This window comes from Oryctolagus cuniculus, chromosome 15 (assembly GCF_964237555.1).
Source record: "Oryctolagus cuniculus chromosome 15, mOryCun1.1, whole genome shotgun sequence".
Lineage (NCBI taxonomy): Eukaryota > Metazoa > Chordata > Mammalia > Lagomorpha > Leporidae > Oryctolagus > Oryctolagus cuniculus.
In genome coordinates, this window is record NC_091446.1 from 81278066 (window position 1) to 81297644 (window position 19579).

A 19579-nucleotide genomic window follows, 5' to 3' on the forward strand; every position below is an offset into this window, starting at 1 on the left:
GTGCCTTTCTCCTGGTTGTGATATGGCACTATACCTTTGCAAGATGTTACCTCTGAGAGAAACTAGGTCAAGGCTGTAAAGGCACTCTCTACTATTATTTCTTACAACTCCAAGTTCATCTGCCGTCCTTGAAATTAGCAGTTAAGGGAAGGAAAAACACAGCAAGACATAGTTCTAAGACTAAATGGAAAATAAAAGATAAGATACCACTGACTGGTGGCGATTATCTGGAGGGAAAAGAAATGTTCACCTCCCATGGGCAAGAATGTAAATTGGCCCAACCCATCATCTTGGAAAACAAAGCAGCCCTAGGTAGCAAATTCGGACATGTGTGTAAAACCACCCTGTAAGACAGGTATGACCCTGAGAGCAGTGGCACTGCTCAAAGACTCTCTGGCTGGGGAGCCACACTGAACTGAGCAGCCATGAACAGTGCCAGCATGGACACATGACGCCGTGCCTACCCACGCACACGTGCACACACGCAGAGTGGCTCAGGGTGCCACCTCTTGAACCTCTCAGACAACGGGTCAACACAAACATCTTTTCTAGGAAAAACAGCCTAAGGCAACCTCAAAATTCAAATAGTACGGCTATTGCACAAAGATCACCTACAGTCTAACCACAGGTGTGTATTGATGGCCACACGGAGTGCACGTGCAAAGTTCAAACTCTGCAGTTCAAACAGCCTGGGTTCTTTAACAAATAAAGAATTTTTTTTACAAAAGAAAAGGAAAAAACGGGGTCACGGGATGGCAGAGTAAGAAACTCCCCAAATCCTCCTCTCCATGAAAGCCATGGCAAAACAAAGCAGCTGAGTGGACACTGTAAGTATTGGAACATAATCAGAGCACTTCAAAACGCCATTCTCAGCTGTCTGGAGGTTCCCCAGAAATCTGGACTCACAACACTTGTGTTGATGGGCCTGATTCAGAACTCTCCCAGTTGTAAACAGGCTTTTTCCTGGGGACATTTTTCAAACTCAGCCAATAGCAATTGTTCGATATTGCAGCTGTCTGATGTGGCAATATCCAAGGGCTCAAAAGTTGGACAGACAACAAACGTTATCAGAAGATGTAGAAGAAGTTGGGGAGTGAGGAGCTCCAAAGAGCGTGAGGAGTCAGAAAGTCCCGCGCATGTGCAGGGGTGCACGGGCCAGGGGTGGGCACGTGCTCGGGAATTAAGCAACAAAGGCCCACGCGCTTGCGTCTCACCAACCACGGATTCTAGATAAGGAGGGAGTGACGGCTCGGGCAGAACTGGCAGCTGCCTGGCGGAGGGATGAAGGCACGGCCTTAGGACACACGGTGCGCCTCAGCAAGGACTGGGAGACACACTGGTCGTAGGTGTTTAAGGATACACCTGTCCCATTATGAGCTGACCACTGTACTAACGGAGCAGAGATGTCAGTGGCCACACGCACACAAAAAGCAGACTTTACAAAATGAGCTCAGGAAAATGAACAAACGAGCGGCAGCAGCTCAACACAGAGCAACAACCCTGGGGAACAAGAGAGGGAATCCCATTGCCAGAAATGCCAAGTTGCCTTACTTAAAACTGCAGCCTTCGAGGTTGGCGCTGTGGCATAGCAGGTAAAGCTGCAGTGCCAGCATCCCACAGGGGCACCGGTTCAAGTCCCGGCTGCTCCACTTCTGATCCAGCTCTCTGCTGTGGCCTTGGAAAGCAGTAGAAGATGGCCCAAGTCCTTGGGTCCCTGCACCTGTATGGAAGACCCGGAGGACGGTCCTGGCTTCTGGCTTCAGATTTGCCCAGCTCCAGCTGTTGCAGCCATCTGGGGAGTGAACCAGCGGATGGAAGACCTCTCTCTCTCTCTCTCTCTCTCTCTCTCTCTGCCTCTCTGTAACTCTTACTTTCAAATAAATAAAATAAATATTTTTAAAAAAAACTGCAGCCTTCAACAACAATAGGCAGAAATGTAAGGCACAAGAAAATATGGCCCATAAATGGGGGAAGTTGGTGTGGGGTGGACGGTCCATAGTAACTGTCTCTAAGGAAGCCCAGATATTGGACTTACTAGATAAAGGCCTTGTTTTAGATAATTAATATATTAATAATTAATTAATATTTCAAATTACTAAAGAAAACGTTATTTAAGAACTAAAAGAAAGTACAAGAATGATGCTTCACTAGATAGAAAACAGCAGCAAAGGGATAGAAATTATAAGCAGAACCAAAAAGTACAGGAACTAAAATGAAAAATTCACTAGAGGAGCTCAGCTGCTGATTTCAAGAGAAAGAACTGGTAAAGCCCAATAATAGGAGATTCGGGGGCCGGCGCTGTGGCACAGCAGGTTAAGCCACTGCCTGCAGTGCCGGCATCCCATATGGGTGCCGATTCGAGTCCTGGCTGCTCCACTTCCGATCCAGCTCCCTGCTAATGCACCTGAGAAAGCAGTACAAGATGGCTCAAGTGCTTGGACCCCTGCACCCACCTGGGAGACCCAAAAGAAGCGCCTGGCTCCTTACTTCAGACTGGCCCAGCCCCAGCTGTTGCAGCCATTTAGGGAGTGAACCAGCAGATGGAAGACCTCTCTCTCTCTCTCCCCCCATAACTTTCAAATAAAAAAAAAACTTTTTAAAAAATTCATAAAATTAGGAGTTTCAGAAGGAAAGAAGAGAGGAAAAACCATATTTAAATAATTAACAACCAAGAACTCACGATCTACACATCTAAGACACCCAACAAACTCCACGTAGGATAAATTCAAAGAGAGCCTCACAGCTGACCACATGTTCATCAACCTTTAAAACCAAAGACTGTTAAAAGCTTCAGGAAAGAAGTGATTCATCACAAATAAGGGATTCTAAATAAAAACAGAAAGTGAATTTTTATCAAAAACCATGAGGGTGGGTTGTGCTAGGGAAGGGGCTGGGGGTAAGACCTTCCATGAGGAATTCTGTCTCCAACAAAGCAGTGCTTCAGAGATGAGAGCCAAGGTCGGGCTCACCCACATAAACAAAAGCAAATGATTTGTCATGCCCAGTCTGTCCACCAAGACACTTCAGACTGGGGCGGAAGACACTAGCCAGGAGCTCAAACCCACACGAAGATCACCAGCAAAGGTAATTAAACAGGTAAACTCTCATAAAAGACGATAAAATGTATTTTGATTGGAATCCTTGCCTTCTTTTATTTGATATAAAAGGAAGCATCCAGAGGCCAGTGCTCTGGCATAGCCTGCACTGCTTGAGGCACCAGCATCACATATGGGCACTGATTTGAGATCTGGCTGCTCTACTTCCAATCTAGTTCCCTGCTAATGGCCTGGGAAAACAGTGGAAGATGGCCCAAGTGCTTGGGCCCCTGCACACATTTGGGAGAACCAGAAGAAGCTCTTGGCTCCTGGCTTCAGATCGGCTCAGCTCCAGCCATTGTGGCCATTTGATGAACCAGTGGATGAAGATTCTCTCTCTCTCTCTCTCTTTCTCTCTCCTCCTCCTCCTCCTCTTCCTCCTCCTCCTCATCCCTTGCCTCTGCCTTTCAAACAAATAAATCAATATTTAAAAAAAAAGATAGGGAAGCACCTACCACCCAGAAAAATCACACAACTGATCAGGTTGGATGATCAAACACTTTCGTTGGTTGTAAAAGCTGGAACTTGAAGTTCCAGTCTTGCTACAATGTCAGGATCACAGCTTCCACATCAAATGCAACCCAGAACCCAAGAGTCTGTGACAGCAAACGACTCATCATCATTTCCTATGCAGAAACAAGCAAAGATACCCAAAACACTGGCATGCTGTTCAACACGCACCCACGATCCCTCTGCTGAGACGCGTGCATCCCACTTTTCTGCACCAACACCCACAGTTCAACGTCATGGTCAGTGCACAGGGGCAGGTTGGCCCACCCAGAGCTCTGTCCTCCCCTGGCAACCCTAATCACAACCCTCCCCACCAACCATCCCTTGGAGAGACCTCATTGGGAGCCACCTATTTGGAGACAATCCACAGACCCCACTCCAGTCCAGCAAATTGGGCTCACAACTAGCCTTCGTACTGCTGCGTAGCATTGCAAATGCCCTTTCCACGCCGAAGGGCACTTCCTCGAGCAGCCACAGGAGCAAACACCTGCACGGCGCTTGCTTCAGAGTGCTTTATGTGTGTTCGCTCATGGAAGCCGCACAGCAGCCTATTGAGATGGTCCATTGTCATGGCCATTTTACAGAGGCAGCAACTGAGGGAGCGACAGGTTAGGAGACCTGGTCTGCTTGGACTTGGATGTGTACTGTTGGTGTCCACAGTGCTGGACTTCCCCCACTGAGAGGACAGGGGCAGTGTGCTTCCAGGCCGGGAGACTGTTGTCAGCCGTTCACTGCCACGCTGTGGTGCTTCTGGGCTTCTCGCCAAGTTTGCTCTAAATGGGCTGGTGGGCGAGGTACTGCTGTCTCATGGGCTAAAAACAGGATCGTTAACTCTACGAGGCTGCTTCCAAAAGTTCACTGGAAATGGGAGGAAAAGATGAGTTTATTTTGGTACAAAGCATTTCTGAAATCTATGCAGACTAGAGGCTGTTGGAAAATGCACATTGTGCAAAATACTATGGGTGGATTTCAAAATCCTTTGTGCCTAAATGGGATTGCATTTTAATTCCATTTTCCACAAACTTTAAAAAGTACTCTCAGGGCCGGCGCTGTGGCTCACTTGGTTAATCCTCCGCCTGTGGCGCCGGCATCCCATATGGGCACCAGGTTCTAGTCCCGGTCACTCCTCTTCCAGTCCAGCTCTCTGCTGTGGTCCAGGAAGGCAGTGGAGGATGGCCCAGGTGCTTGGGTACCTGCACCCACATGGGAGACCAGGAGGAAGCACCTGGCTCCTGGCTTCGGATCGGCGCAGTGCCAGCTGTAGCGGCCATTTGGGGAGTGAACCAACAGAAGGAAGACCTTTCTCTCTGTCTCTCTCTGTCACTATCTGTAACTCTATCTGTCTAATAAATTAAAAAAAAGTACTCTCATGTGACAGATGTAGAGATCCCACCACACAGGTGAACCTGGATCCACCAGCTGAAGTGTCCAGCCAAGGGCGCTGCTTTCACGGGCTGCCCCACTGCCTCCACGGCTCATCTCTCATGTACCTTCCTCATGTTGGTGGCCTCCAGGTTTCACAGGTTCTGCCTGGTCTGGCTCGGGCCCAAGCTCATCCCCTGCCTTTGTGCATTGGTGCCTTTTCTGTTTTTAAGATGTATTGATTTATTTGAGAGGTAGAGTTACAGGCAGAGAGAGAAAGAGAGCGAGGTCTTCCATCTGCTGGTTCACTCCCCAAATGGCTGCAACAGCCGGAGCTGAGCTGATCCAAAGCCAGAACCTGTGAGCTTCTTCCGGGTCTCCCTTGCAGGTGCAGGGACCCAAGCACTTGGGCCATCTTCTACTGCTTTACCAGGCCATTAGCAGGGAGCTGGATAGGAAGAGGAGCAGCCGGGACTCGAACAGGTGCCCATATGGGATGCCGGCGCTGCAGGCAGAGGCTTAGCTTCCTGAGCCACAGCACTGGCCCCGCACATTAGTGCTATACAGTAGGAGACAGACAACGAACAGGCAAGCAAAAGACCCCAAAACAAAACGAAGGAAAGGGCCGCTGTTGTGATTGGGTTAAGCCTCCACCTGCAACACCAGCACCCACCTCATATGGGAGTTGCTAATGTACCTAGCAAAGGAGCAGATGATGGCCTAAGTTCTTGGACCCCCATCACCTATGTGAGAAACTCAGATGGAGTTCCAGGCTCCCGACTTTGGCATGGCCCAGTCATGGTCATTGTAGCCATCATTTGAGGAGTGAACCAGCGTATGGAAGATCTCTTTTTCTCTCTCTGTCTCTCCCTCTCTCTGTCACTCCGCCTTTCAAATAAATGAATGAATGGATCTTTTTAGAAATACTCCTTTATTTTAAAAAATAAAATAAACCCATAGAGTGGTCTAGACTGTGAGGGAAAGATAAGACAAAGGGATACACTAGAGTGTGCTGTTGGTGTGGGCACACTCTTAGCTGGACCAGTCAGGCAGAGTGCATCGAGGAGGTAGCAACTGAACAGAGACTTGAACTTCAGGAGGTACCAGCCTGGGCAAAGTGTTCCAAGCAGAGGGAGGAGCAGGTACAGCATCCCAGACTTGCTAGATTCCAATAGCAGAAAGCAGCTGGGCGTGGCAGAGGACCTGGAGGGGGTGGGTGGGGGCCGAGGGGTGGGAGGAGGCGCTGGGGAGCTGGGCAGAGGCCCCTCTGCTGGACATCTCAGGCCAAGGCAAGGCATTTGCATTCCTGCTCCGGCACAATAGGAAACGTGGCCTCGCTGCCGACTTGCGGTGCAAACACAATCCACTCTGTGCAAAGCCAGGCAGGAGCCCAGTGCCAAGGGCATGCCTTGCGCCTTTGTTGCCATGGTATTCTGCAGCGTTTGGGAAAATGCTGGTCTCTGGACCAGGAAGGGTCTTTTGTAGATCCTGATCATCTATTAGGTGACAGCTTCTGTGGGATTTTTTTTCCCAGTTTTTATTTATTTACCTCCATTCTGTCTAAAAGGCAGAGAGAGACAGAGTTTGCCCTCCCCAAATGCTCACAACAGCCGGGGCTGGGCCAGGCTGAAGCCAGGAGCCTGGAACTCCACCCAGGTCTCCCACGTGGGTGCCAGGGGCCAAGTACTTGAGCTGTTAGCCGCTGCCAGCCAGGGTCAGTGTTAGTAGGGAGCCGAATCCGAAAGGCGGGAGCTCGCCCTCAAAGCAGGCACTCCAACATGGGATGCAGGCATCCCGAGCTAGGACTTAACCTCGGCATCAAATACCCACCCTTGGGTAGTGGCTTTTGACCTCTGAGATTTTGGTCACACGACAGTCTCCCGCCTTTGTTCACCTCTCCTAGCTCGTGCCCCACAAAGGCACCATGGAGGACCGCTTGTCTCAACTGGTGGCTGGTGAGCGACAGTTACAACACTGTGGAATGACCTAGAAGATGTTCCAGGACTAAGAGAGAACTTAGACCAGGATCCCTGGCGTCTCTAAGGCCCTCCTAAGCTGTGGAGTTCAAGGTGCCACTGACCAGGAAGCGGAGGCACCAGTGTGGAATCAATGGAGGCAGAGGGTGCTGTGCTGGGTGCGACCTGCAGAGGGCGCTGTGCTAGAAGGGACCTGCACACAAGCCCCGCTCCCATGGGGGACAGATGACCCTGGGACTGCTTTCCCCTTGCTACCTCAAACCCCAGCTTCCCCTAACTTTCTCGGTGTTCTTCCTCAGTCTCCATCAGAATTCTATTTCAGGCTCTGCGTTTCTTGTGGCTGCTACACAGATAACTGGAAATGACAGAGAGTTATTACCATGCAGTTCCAGAAACTTCGAGGCTGAAGCCAGGGTCAGTGGGACGAAATGAAGAGGCCACCTGCCAAGCCACGTTCCTTCCAGGGGCTCCAGGGAAAAATCTTCACCCTTCCCTCTCCCGGCTCTGCCCACGGCCGGCACGCCTTGGCTGTGGCCACCCCACTCCCATCTCTACCTCCATGGTCCCATCACCTTCTCCTCCTCTTCTGCCTGTTTTAAAATTCCCCCCTGCCTCCCTCTTATGAGGGAGGCCCAGCTGGATAATCCAGAGTGATCTCCCCATCTCAAGAGGCTATAACCTGGGGCTGGCGCTGTGGCATAGTGGGTAAAGCTGCAGCCTGAAGTGCCTGCATCCCTAATGGGTGCCAGTTCAAGTCCCTGCTGCTCCACTTCTGACCCAGCTCCCTGCTAATGACCTGAGAAAGCAGCAGAGCATGGCCCAAGTGCTTGGGCCCCTGCACCCATGTGAGAGACCTGAAAGAAGCTCCTGGCTCCTGACTTCGGCCTGGTCCTGTCCTGGCCGTTGCAGCCATTTGGGGAGTGTACCAGTACATGGAAGAACTTTTCTCTCTCTCTCTCTCTGCCTCAGCCTTTCCTCTATTAATATGTCTTTCCAATAAATAAATATTTTTTTAAATTTTTATAAAAAGAGCCTTTAAACTTCTTGCACCTGCAGAGTCCTCTTTGCCAAGGAAGACAACATTCATGGGTGCTGCAAATCAGAGTGTGGATTTGTTCAGGGGGCAGAGGCATTTTCCGCTCAACACTCTACCTGTTGGCTGACTTGTGCTCTAGAAGCTGAGTCCCTGGTTCCCTGACCTGCTGGTTCTGTACCCCTGCGCACAGGGCCCCGACCTAACCTCTGGGAGCCTCAGTTTTGCAACCTGAGCAATGGGACTGAATGGTAGCTGCGACCCCAGGGAACTGCTGGGCGGAGTACGCTGAGGGGCCCCGCATGCGAGAGGCACTCAGCACACCTCCATTTCCTTCTCCTGCCGCCTGCAGAGCCGTTTTAAGCACCAGGGCTTCACGCAGAGCAGCTTCCAACTCTGAGATTTTTTAGACATGGTGTTAATTGTTCCCATCTGTCTGCCAGGATCGAAGTGCTAGAAACATGAAGTGCCTCAAATACCCCCGCGTCACCAAATCAGGCACCCAGGGGAGGAGCCAGGGGAGCGTGTGGGGCTCCTGAGACATGAACTCTCAGAAACACCCCTTCCTCCCCCCTCCACGCCTGCCTTGCATCTCCCTCCATGCTTTCTCCCTTTGCTTTCTCAAAAAAAAAAAAAAAAAGGATTTATTTATGTATTTATCAGAAAGAGAGAGAAAAAGAGAGAAATCAGTCTTCCATCTGCTGATTCACTCCCCCATGGCTGCAACAGCCAGGTCTGAGCTAGGCCAAAGCCAGCAGCCAGGAGCTCCATCCGGGTCTCCCACATGGGTGGTATTTGCTGCTGCCTTCCCAGGCATGGTAGCAGGGAACTGGATCAGAAGCAGAGTAGCTGGGACTCAAAACGCCGTAGGATGCCAGCGTGGCAAGAGGCAGCTTAGCCCTCTGTGCCACAGTGCCGCTCCTCTTACCTTCTCCCATTGGACGCGCACTGCAAACCACCTGCCACCACACAGGCTGAGCGCCAAGGGCTAACCGCTTCTTTCCTCCAAGAGCAAAAAAATGTGCTGCCTCTTGAGAGCTCACGGTGGCAGGGCTTTTGCCTACCAGGACTCTCCCGCAGTGAGCTTCTCCGAGTCTGGCCTCCTGGGCAGGGCACTGCTGCCTTCTCAACAAGGCTTTGCTGCTCTGTGTCCCACAGCCCAGACCCTGGTCTCGGTACGGCTGCAACAACACTGGAGCAGGGCACCTTTCCAGGTTGGTTTCCTCCGTCTGTCAGGTGGTGATGGCAAGTCCTGCCTTCCAAGATGAGTGTGAGAGACAGAACACGCTACTGCAGGAAAGGCAGCAGCCCCGGGGCCGGAGTTGTGGCACAGCGAGTTGCCGCTGTGTGAGCACCGGTTCAAGTCCCGGCTGCTCCACTTCTGTCCAGCCCCCGGCTAATGCACCTGGGAAAGCAGCAGAAGACGGCCCCTGCCACCCATGGGGGAGACTTGGATGGAGTTCCTGGCTCCTGGCTCTGACCTGACCCAGCTCTGGCCATTGCAGCCACTTGGTGAGTGAACCAACAGATGGAAGCTCTCTCTCTCTCTCTCTCCAACTCTGCCCTTTCAAATAAATACCTAAATCTTTTTTAAAAAGAGAGAGAGGTACCAGTAGCCCCCACCTCTGTGCAGTACTGCGGGGTGGCTGGGCCTACACCACAGAGGAGAGAGTGAACACTGAACTCAGAAACTTCTCCAGGCATTCGAAGGGAGTGTTCCTCCCATATCCTGTCTTTTCCATACCACTTCTCTAGGATTTGCCACATTCTTTTCTTCTTTGTACTATTAACATGTTTTTTTTTTTCAATTTAAATGCATGTATTTCAAAAGGAAACTGTACAAAGCTGCTTTAAATGAATTCTTGGAGACTGGAATTAAAAGATAAGTCTTTTTCGGTGTGAAAAAAAATTGAAATCCATGCATAGTTTTTCATAATTTGCATTTTCATGAATTTTGGGGGAGATCTGTCATGTATCATTACAGTCCATGGAAAACGTGTATTAATGAGTGTAAACAGATAATCCTAACTAATTTTTTGAAATTTCTGAATTCTTGCTTTCCAAAGGCTCCGCGCCTGGGGCCTTTCCTCATGAAAGGAGCATTAGCTTGAGAACTGTGAGACTTCTACGGCTCTGAACAGACCCTCTTCTTGACAGTTTCTGAAAAAATGCTGAAAATGTAATTCGATATTAGTTTTTTAAAGATTTATGTATTTATTTATTTGAAAAGTAGAGTTACAAAGTGACAGAGGCAGAGAAAGAGAGAGGTCCTCTATCCTCTGGTTCACTGCCCAGATGGCCGCAACGGCTGGAGCTGGGAAGATCCAAAGCCAGAAACCAGGAGCCTCTTCCAGGTCTCCCACGCAGGTGCAGGGGCCCAAGGACTTGGGCCATCTTCCATTGCTCTCCCAGGCCAGAGCAGAGAGCTGGATCTGAAGTGGAGCAGCTGGGACTCGAACCAGTTCCCATATAAGATGCTGGCACTGCAGGCAGTGGCTTTACCTGCTGCGCCACAGTACCGGCCCCCATAATTAGATATTATTAAGACAGTTTGTGGGGGCTGGCGCTGTGACACAGCGGGTTAAAGCCCCGGCCTGAAGTGCCAGCATCCCGTATGTTTGTTGGTGCCAGCTGCTCCACTTCCAATTCAGCACTCTGCTATGGCCTGGGAAAGCAGTAAGTCCTTGGGCCCCTGCACCCACATGGGAGACCCAGATGAAGCTTCTGGCTCCTGGCTTCAGAATGGCACAGCTCTGGCTGTTGCAGCCATTTAGGGAGTGAACCAGCAGATAGAAGACCTCTCTCTGTCTCTCTCTCCATCTCTACCTCTCTGTGTAACTCTGTCTTTCAAATAAATAAAAATAAATCTTAAAAAAAATACAGTTTGTGTTCCCCTGATGCCTAGTCCTGCCTATCCTGTGGGAAGCACTGTTCCGTCCCTTTTTAAGGTGTCAAGGCTAGCTGGATGCTGGCGCTGCAGACTGCAGCTTCACCGGCTAAGCCACAGTACTGGCCCCCACAGTATTGATTTCTAGACCAGAGTCCTTTGCAGCTTGCAGAGTTCTCATAAACTGTGATGATTCCCGGTGCAAAGAGGCAAGGTCTGAACAGTCCCAACATCAAGATGAGGATGCTGAGAGTGTATCTGATCCAAGGTCACGAAAGTCACCAGGCTGGAAAGGGCCATGCAGGTCTCTAAAAGAGGGGAGGGACCGGGTTGCAAGCTAAGGAGACCAACTAAAGCTACGCTCCTTTCCATGAGCCTTCAAGTCGTTAAAGCTGTGCATTGAAAGAGCAGCCTGGTCCTGCGCCTTTAAAGTCAGCCTTGGAATATTATGTTCCACAAAGTGAGTGATGGATGTAGAAAAAGAGCCGTTTCACCCCATGTTTGGTTAATGTTCAACTCCTGCATCATGAACCTGGCAAGAAGAACAGCAAAGCACAGCAAGGCTGCAGTTCTGTGTGAGAGGGAGTCTCTAGAGACAGCTGGAAACAGCACGGGACAAAACAGCAGGGGCGACCTCCCCACGTCCCCCATCCCCACTGCCCCATACCACGTGTCCTCCATGAACTTCATGAAGACGACTCAAATGCATGGGTGGCAAACATTTTGCATCGCAATAAACTTATCTGTTCTTCAATCTTGCCATAAACTTTTTGAAGTACCCTTGTGTGTGTGAGAGAGAGAGAGAAAGAGAGAGAAAGAAATACCAATTCATCGTGAGGAAGTGGCTCATGAAATTGTGGAGGCTGAGACATTTCAGAATCTGCTGCCTACAAAACTCAGAAAAGCTGGAGGTGGAATTTATACCAAGTCTGAAGACCCGAGCCCGAGCAGAGCCAGTGAAGGAAATCCCAGTGCAAGGACAGGAGCGGGTGAGATGAGATGAGACGAGGCAGGCAAGCAGCGAGGCAGAGAACAAGGGCTGGATTCCTCCTCCCTCTGCCTTATGTTCTAGTCTTGCCTCAATGGTGCCGACCCACACTGGGCTGGGCTGTCTGCTTTGTTGAATCCAACTGGTTCAAACGCTGATCTCTTCTGGGAATGCCCTTGTAATCACACACCCTGAAATAAAGCTTGATCTGGGCACCCCATGTCCCAGTTAGGTCGATGCACAAAATCAATCTTACAACCTCCAGCTACAGCAGATGTCGCTATGTAAGTCCCAGCCAGATCGACAAAAACGTCCACACGGGTGGTCTGTCTGCCCAAGTTGCTGTCACCTGATGTAGCATGTGTGGCTTGAACAGAAAAATCCCGAACATGTATAAGAGCAAGGAAAACCCAGTCTGAAGAGACAAAGTGAGTGACAGAGTCAGTCTCTGATATGGCAGGAGCCTTGGAATTTGAAGTAACTTCAAGTAATTGGAATTTGAAGTCATTGCTATCAATATGCTAAGGTCTCCAAATGAAAAAGTGGACAACATGCAAGAACAGTCAGCTAACAGAAGCAGAGAAGACAATGAACTCAAGGATGTGTCCATAGCAACTTCTCAAACTGAAATGCCAAGAGAAAAACAACAGGGGGAAATTAACAGAACCTTCAAGATCAATTACTACAGTGAGTAATGAAATACCAGAAGGAGAAGAGAAAAAGAAGCAGTGAAAATACTGGAACGAAGGATGGTGGAGGAGTTTCCAAAATCGATGAACAGACCCTCACCACCCTATCTAGGATGCTCAGAAAACAAGCTAAGCAGGATAGACATAAAAACATCAGCATCCAGGCATTTCATATGCCAACAGCGGGAAACCAAACACAGAGAGAAAAATCATGCCAGAAACCAGAGAGAAAAAAAAATCACTTAACCTATGGTGGAGAACAGGGTAAGAATGACCACAGACTTCTCTTCACAGACCGTTCAACCAAGAAAAGAGTGGAGCAAGGTATTATGGTCTCAAAATCAGGAGGTATTAGCCTACAATTCTATACCCAGCAAAATTATCTTTCAAAACTGAGGAGAACAAATAAGGATGTTGGCCACCAGGGGGCTGCCTGCCAAGAAATGCCTTACAGTTTCTTCAGAGAGGAGGAACATTGCTTAGGCCACATTGGAGGTCACACTTATCCTCAGTCACTCTAAAAAGGAATAACTCCTCATCCAAACGACAATCACAATAATGACTATGTGAAGTGAATGCCAGCCCCATATAAAGGCTGGGAAGGAAAATCGAGAGCACCCCTAACAGGTACTTACATACACAGGTGTTATCTGAAAGTAGGCTTAAGTTACCCTGCAAACTCTAGGGCAAACACTAGAAACAATTTTAAAACCAAACATAGCTGGTATTCTGAGTCAGGAGAGAACGTGGAATCATATCAAATGCTCAATGACAACTATAGGCAGCAGAAAATAGGAGCAGAGTTTTAAAAAAAAGAAAGAAACAAGTGTTGTTGTGTGTTGTGGCACAGTAGGTTAAGCCTACCCTTGGGAAGATCACATCCCACGTGCAATGCCTGGTTCAAGTCCCAGCTACTCTACTTCCCATGCAGCTTCCTGCTAATGCACCTGGGAAGGCAGCAGATGGTGGCCTAAGGACTTGAGCCCCTGCCACCCAACTCCAGGATGGAGTTCTGGCTCCAGCCTGGCCTACACCTGCTGTCGCAGCTATTTGAGGAGTGAATCAGCAGATGCAAAGGTATCTCTCTCTCTCTCTCTCTCTCTCTCTCTCTCTCTCTGATGATCTAGCTTTAAAATAAATAAATCTTTAAAAAATAAAAAGGAAAAAGCACAATAAATAGAAAACAGTTACAACTAGTTGGCTATTCACTCAAATGTATCAATAATTACTTCAAATATGAACGGCCTGAATACACCAATTAAAAGACAGAAACTGACACTGACAAAGTGCATCAAAAGAGCAAAACCCAATTACGTTGTCTACAAGACATTCACTTTAAATATAAAGGCACCAATAGGATTAAAAGTAAAGATACAGGTGCTGGCGCTCTGGCGTAATGGGTAGGGCCGCTGCCTGCAGTGCCAGCATCCCATATGGGCACCAGTTCAAGTCCCAGCTGCTCTACTTTCCACCCAGCTCCCTGCTAATGGGCTGAGAAAGCAGTGGAATATGGCCCAACTGCTTAGGCCCCTGCACCCATATGGGAGACCCGGAAGAAACTCCTGGCTCCTGGCTCCTAGATTCAGATGAGCCCAGCTCCAGCTGTTGCGGCCATCTGGGGAGTTGAACCAGCAAATGGAAGGTCCATCTCTCTGACTCTCCCTCTCTCTGTCTGTAAATCTGCTTCTCAAATAAATAAATAAAATATTTTTCTTAAAGTAATGATACAGAATAAAAATAAAGAAAGAAACAGAAAAGGGATGGATGGCCCACCAAGTGGGCTCCCTCAGTTCAGTGGTTCAGTGGGAGCCTCTGAACAGGCCCCCTCCTTCCTCCACCACCTCAAGAGCAGGGAGCAGGACTGAGCAAGGGTGGCACAGGCAAGGGAGAGCCCAGAAACTGAGCAGGAAGGCTCGCATCACCTTCCAGATCCTCCTTCAAGCAGAGTTTGCAGAGAGCTGTCTCACACTGAGTCTACAGCAGGGCAAAGTCAACACGACTTGAGAGCAAGGGCTGATGCAGAACAGCTTGGCCAAGTAAACCTGACCGGCCTAGGTGCACCATCTACTGGGCTCCGATGTGCCTGGCCTGGAGGTCTGGGTGTGGGGACTCAAAGACCCCACCACTGTCCCACAGGGGCCTACAAGTGGCTCTCTCCTCCCCTGTTCTATGTGTGAATTGCTGGTCCTTTTTCCGTAGTGTTTTCTAGAAGCCCAGTACTGAATTGCACCCTGAACGTGCTCTTGTGTCTACAACTTAGGTGAGAGATGTCTTCATCCCCAGAGACCAGGGATTCTTCCTCTTTCTCTACTTCTCTCATTCCTACTACTCGGTTTCCCCTCACCTGGTTCTGCTTCTCTAAAACTCTCTGGGAGGGGCCGGCGTTGTGGCCCAGTGGGTCAAGCCACCACTTGCAATGCCAGCATCCGATATTGGAGCACTGGTTAGTGTCCCAGATGCTCTGTCTCCAGTCCAGCTCCCTGCTACTGCACCTGGGAAAGCAGTGGAAGATGGCCCAAGTATTGGACCTCTGCACCTGTGTGGGAGACCCAGATGGAGTTCCAGGCTCCTGGCTTTGGCCTGGTCTAGTCCTGGCCATTGTAGCTATTTGGAGCATAAACAAGCACATGGAAGAGAGTTCTTCTTCCTCCTCCTCCTCCTCTTCTTCTTCTCATTCTGTCATTACTAAATACATTTTGTTTATTTTTTCTATTTTTGTAGAGATTTATTTTATTTATTTGAAAGGCAGAGTTAGAGAGAGAAGGAAGAAAAGACAGAGATCTTTCATCCACTGGTTCACACCCTAAATGGCCACAACAGCTTGGGTGGGACAGGCCGAAGCCAGGATCCAGGAGCTTCTTCTGAGTCTCCCACATGAATGCAGGGACCCGAAGACTTGGGCCATCTTCTGCTGCTTTCCCAAGCCACAGCAGAGAGCTGGATCGGAAGTTGAGCAGCTGGGACTTGAATCAGTGCCCATATGGGATGCTGGCACTGCAGGCGGCGGCTGTTATGCCACAACACTGGCCCCTAAACAAATAAATTTTTAATAAATAAATGAATAAATAAACCTTCTTGGACCCTGTTATATGCTGAAGAAGGCTCCCACTGGCCACTAAAAGCCAATTTTTAAACTTACAGCAGTTTTTGCAAGCTGGTTGTTAAATACAACCTTTCCCCAAAAAATAAGTTAAAAAATTTCCAATGAAGTAAGTTCTAGTAACATTAAAGTGAAAAAAATGACCAGTTCCTAATTATTTTTACTACCTTTCACTATTATCTATGCTCCTGAGCTTATTTAAATCAATTGGATTTCAGCACTGGAAATATTATGTGACAGTAGGACAACCTTCCTCTCTGCCCAGCTTGGGTTCAGTGATTCCACAAAGGGGGCTTGCAATTGGGATGGTGGGGATATTTATACCACTGGAAGGGACCAAAGCTACAAATCAGAGCTGGTTCATGACTCTGTGGATTGTCCAGATTTAAGAAAGCAATGGGGGTCGGCGCCGCGGCTCAATAGGCTAATCCTTCACCTAGCGGTGCCGGCACACCGGGTTCTAGTCCCGGTCGGGGCGCTCGATTCTGTCCTGGTTGCCCCTCTTCCAGACCAGCTCTCTGCTGTGGCCCGGAAAGGCAGTGGAGGATGGCCCAAGTGCTTGGGCCCTGCACCCCATGGGAGATGAGGAGAAGCACCTGGCTCCTGGCTTCGGATCAGTGCAGTGCACCCGGCCGCAGTGCGCCCAGCTGCAGCGCGCCAGCCATGGCGGCCATTGGAGGGTGAACCAATGCCAAAAAAAGAAGACCTTTCTCTCTGTCTCTCTCTCTCTCACTGTCCACTCTGCCTGTCAAAAAAAAAAAAAAAAAAAAAGCGATGGAGAAAATGTTAATGGCACAGATTGAGCCTAAGAGTGTGTCCCGTTTATAGCTGTTACATTATGAATAGTACAAACATTGAGGAAATCGTCTTCGAATTCGGTGAAGAAGTCATTCACGTCATTGACAAGTGAGTGAAGTTTAGACATTCATCTTCGTTGCTGCATTTGCTTCTCATTTGCCAACGCAAACAAGAATATCAACCAGCATTCACATTAGCTCTTCACTTGCTTACTGTTTGCAAGCCCAAGCTGGCTGAGAGTATAAGAGCTCAACGGGACTGGCTGTGGTGTAGCAGGTGAAGCTGCCACCTGCAGTGCCAGCATGCCATATGGGCACTGGTTCGAGTCCCAGCTGCTCCACTTCCCATACAGCTCTCTGCTGTGGCCTAGGAAAGCATCAGAAGATGGCCCAAGTCCTTGGGTCCCTGCACCCGTGTGGGAGACCTGGAAGAAGCTCCTGACTCTTGGCTTTGGATTAGCACAGCTCCAGCCTTTGAGGCCATCTGGGTAGTGAACCAGCAGATGGAAGACTTTTCTCTCTCTCTCTGCCTCTGCCTCTCTGCAACTCTGCCTTTCAGATAAATAAGTCAATCTTTTTTTAAAAAAAAAGAGTTCAACAAAAATCAGTGAATGCATTCTGCGGGAATCAATTGGCTATATTGAACTTGCAACACAGAGTTTTCTTATTTTATTACTCGTAATGGTACAGTATCCACCCTTCATGTCAATAAAATTGACAATGAACTCATGTGTCTGTATATACACATGTTCGCTGGTTTTGCACAGTGCAGGCGGCACCTGCTTCCTCTACATCCCAACTGTGGTCCCTTGAATGAGGCCATCCATCACCATTCCAGGCTCTATCATCTCTAATTCCACACCTATGTTGCTCCACAAGAATACCTCTAATACTGAAAGACAATCATGCCACATATCATGTTAAATTATCAATGGCTACCTAGAAACTTCTGAATAAAATTCAAGCCACAGAAACCTTCCTTGAAAGCTTAGCCTTTTCTGTTATCAAACACCCACATTCACACTTAGATCAAACTGCCAGTTCCAGTCCCCACTTCCAGTCCAGCTCCCTGCTAACGCACCTGGGAAAGCAGCAGAGGATGGCCCAAGTGCTTGGACCCCTGCCACCCATGGGGGAAACCTGGATAGAGTTCCAGGCTCCTGGCTTCAGCCAGGCCCAGCCCTGGCCATTGCAGGTATTTGGGGAATGTACCAGTGATTGGAAGCTCTCTAAATTTTTTTTTCCATCTTCAATTCTCTTTATATACAGAAAATCAGTTTAGTATATATTAAGTAAAGATTTCAACAGTTTGCACCCACATAGAAACACAAAGTGAAAAATACTGTTTGAGTACTAGTTGTAGCATTAAATCACAATGTACAGCACATTAAGGACAGAGATCCTACATGAGGAGTAAATGCACAGTGACTCCTGTTGTTGACTTTACAAATTGACACTCTTGTTTATGGCATCAGTAATCTCCCTATGCTCCAGTCATGAGTTTCCAAGGCTATGGAAGCCTTTTGAGTTCACCAACTCTTATCTTATTTAGACAAGGTCCATTGTCAAAGTGGAAGTTCTCTCCTCCCTTCAGAGAAAGGTACCTCCTTCTTTGATGGCCTGTTCTTTCCACTGGGATCTCACTCACAGAGATCTTTCATTTAGGTTTTTTTTTTTTTTTTTGCCAGAGTGTCTTGGCTTTCCATGCCTGAAATACTCTCATGGGCTTTTCAGCCATATCCGAATGCCTTCAGGGCTGGTTCTGAGGCCAGAGTGCTGTTTAGGACATCTGCCATTCTATGAGTCTGCTGTGTAACCCACTTCCCATGTTGGATCGTTCTCTCCCTTTTTTGTTCTAATTGGTTAGTATTTTCAGACACTAGTCTTGATTACGTGATCTCTTTGATTCTTAGTCCTATCATTATGATCAATTGTGAATGGAAATTGATCACTTGGACTAGTGAGATGGCATTGGTACATGCCACCTGGAAGCTCTCTAAATTTAAAAAAGAATTAATTTTTGACAACTCAACTGAATTTTCTCTTTTCTTTAAGCATGGATATAAAACACAGAGAACAGTTCACATTGTTTTCATCTCCATTGCTTTCTGGAAGGCAGCTATCGTGGCTTGAGTCTCTATACCTTAAATCATTGATTTCTGTGAGCAATATCAAAATTCTCATTTCTGGAAAATAATGGCAGCCACCATTTATTGGGCTCCTCTTAGGCACCAAGTACATGCTAAGTGCTCAACATCTGCCACCCCATGAGCCCTCAACAATGCCGTCATGTGGGCATTATCATCCCCACTGTACAGGTGAGGAGACCAAGACTCGGGAAAGTTAAAACATATGTTTGATTTTGCACAGATGCTGAATAACCAAGCAGTGAATCAAACAAGGGTTGGACTGTCTTCATGGTCCCTGTTTCCTGTTCCGCGTGCATGTCACTGCTTACAGAACAAACACAATGCCTGTCCAGTGGCCTGGAACAACTAAGACCCCCAAATAATACTGCAAAAAAGTCACAAACACTCGGCCTAGTCGGCTCCAACCTCCTCCTGCCCAACACCCAGCCCCAGGAATGGATTTGCCCTTTCCCCAAATCATAAGAGAAAAGAGAATGATAGCAAGGGGTACCTGTGTGCTTCGTCACAGGCTGCATGGGAGCGTCTCCAGGACCCGGCTAGGCCTTCATCGTGGGACAATTTTTCAGTAACAAGCTGGGATCTCTTGCAAGTCTGTCTGCAGCTGCCACCGTTGCCGCCGTTGCTGCTGCCTTTGTTGACTGTCACCAAGCACTCGACTGCCCGGGGACTGAGTCAACAAGGCCCCTTCCCGTCCCTGCCACAGCTCTCCTGCCCCAGACCCTGTGCCCTGGCCTGTGAGCAGACTGAGCCACCTCAGCAGCCTTCATCCTCCAAGCCGGTGACCCAGAAGGGGGCTGGTAAGAGCTCAACCGGATTAGGCGCTACAATGGGAGGTTGATGGGGGGGAGGCGGAGGAGGAGTGCCGTGACACTGATGTTGCTTTATCTCCCGGTCCAATCAAACCGAAGACCCTGCAAGGAATGGGGACAGCCCCAGAACCCAGGCTCGGGGTCCACTCAGCCCTCCTCCCCGCCTGTCTGTAGAGTCACACT

The 19579-nt window shown here is 48.8% G+C and overlaps 1 protein-coding gene across 8 annotated transcripts in view; it reads right to left on the bottom strand.

Moving 5' to 3' along the window:
- Nucleotides 1-19378, bottom strand: part of FRMPD2 (FERM and PDZ domain containing 2) — a 116677-nt gene extending 97299 nt beyond the window's left edge. For all 8 annotated transcript variants that reach the window (XR_011382573.1, XM_070058098.1, XM_070058100.1 and 5 more), the window contains exon 1: nt 19078-19378. Coding sequence is in view for 7 of the 8 variants with exons in the window: in XM_070058098.1 (XP_069914199.1) it covers nt 19078-19102 (25 nt within the window). In the remaining variant the exon portion in view is untranslated. The remainder of the gene's footprint in view (nt 1-19077) is intronic.
- Nucleotides 19379-19579: the final 201 nt, after the last annotated feature.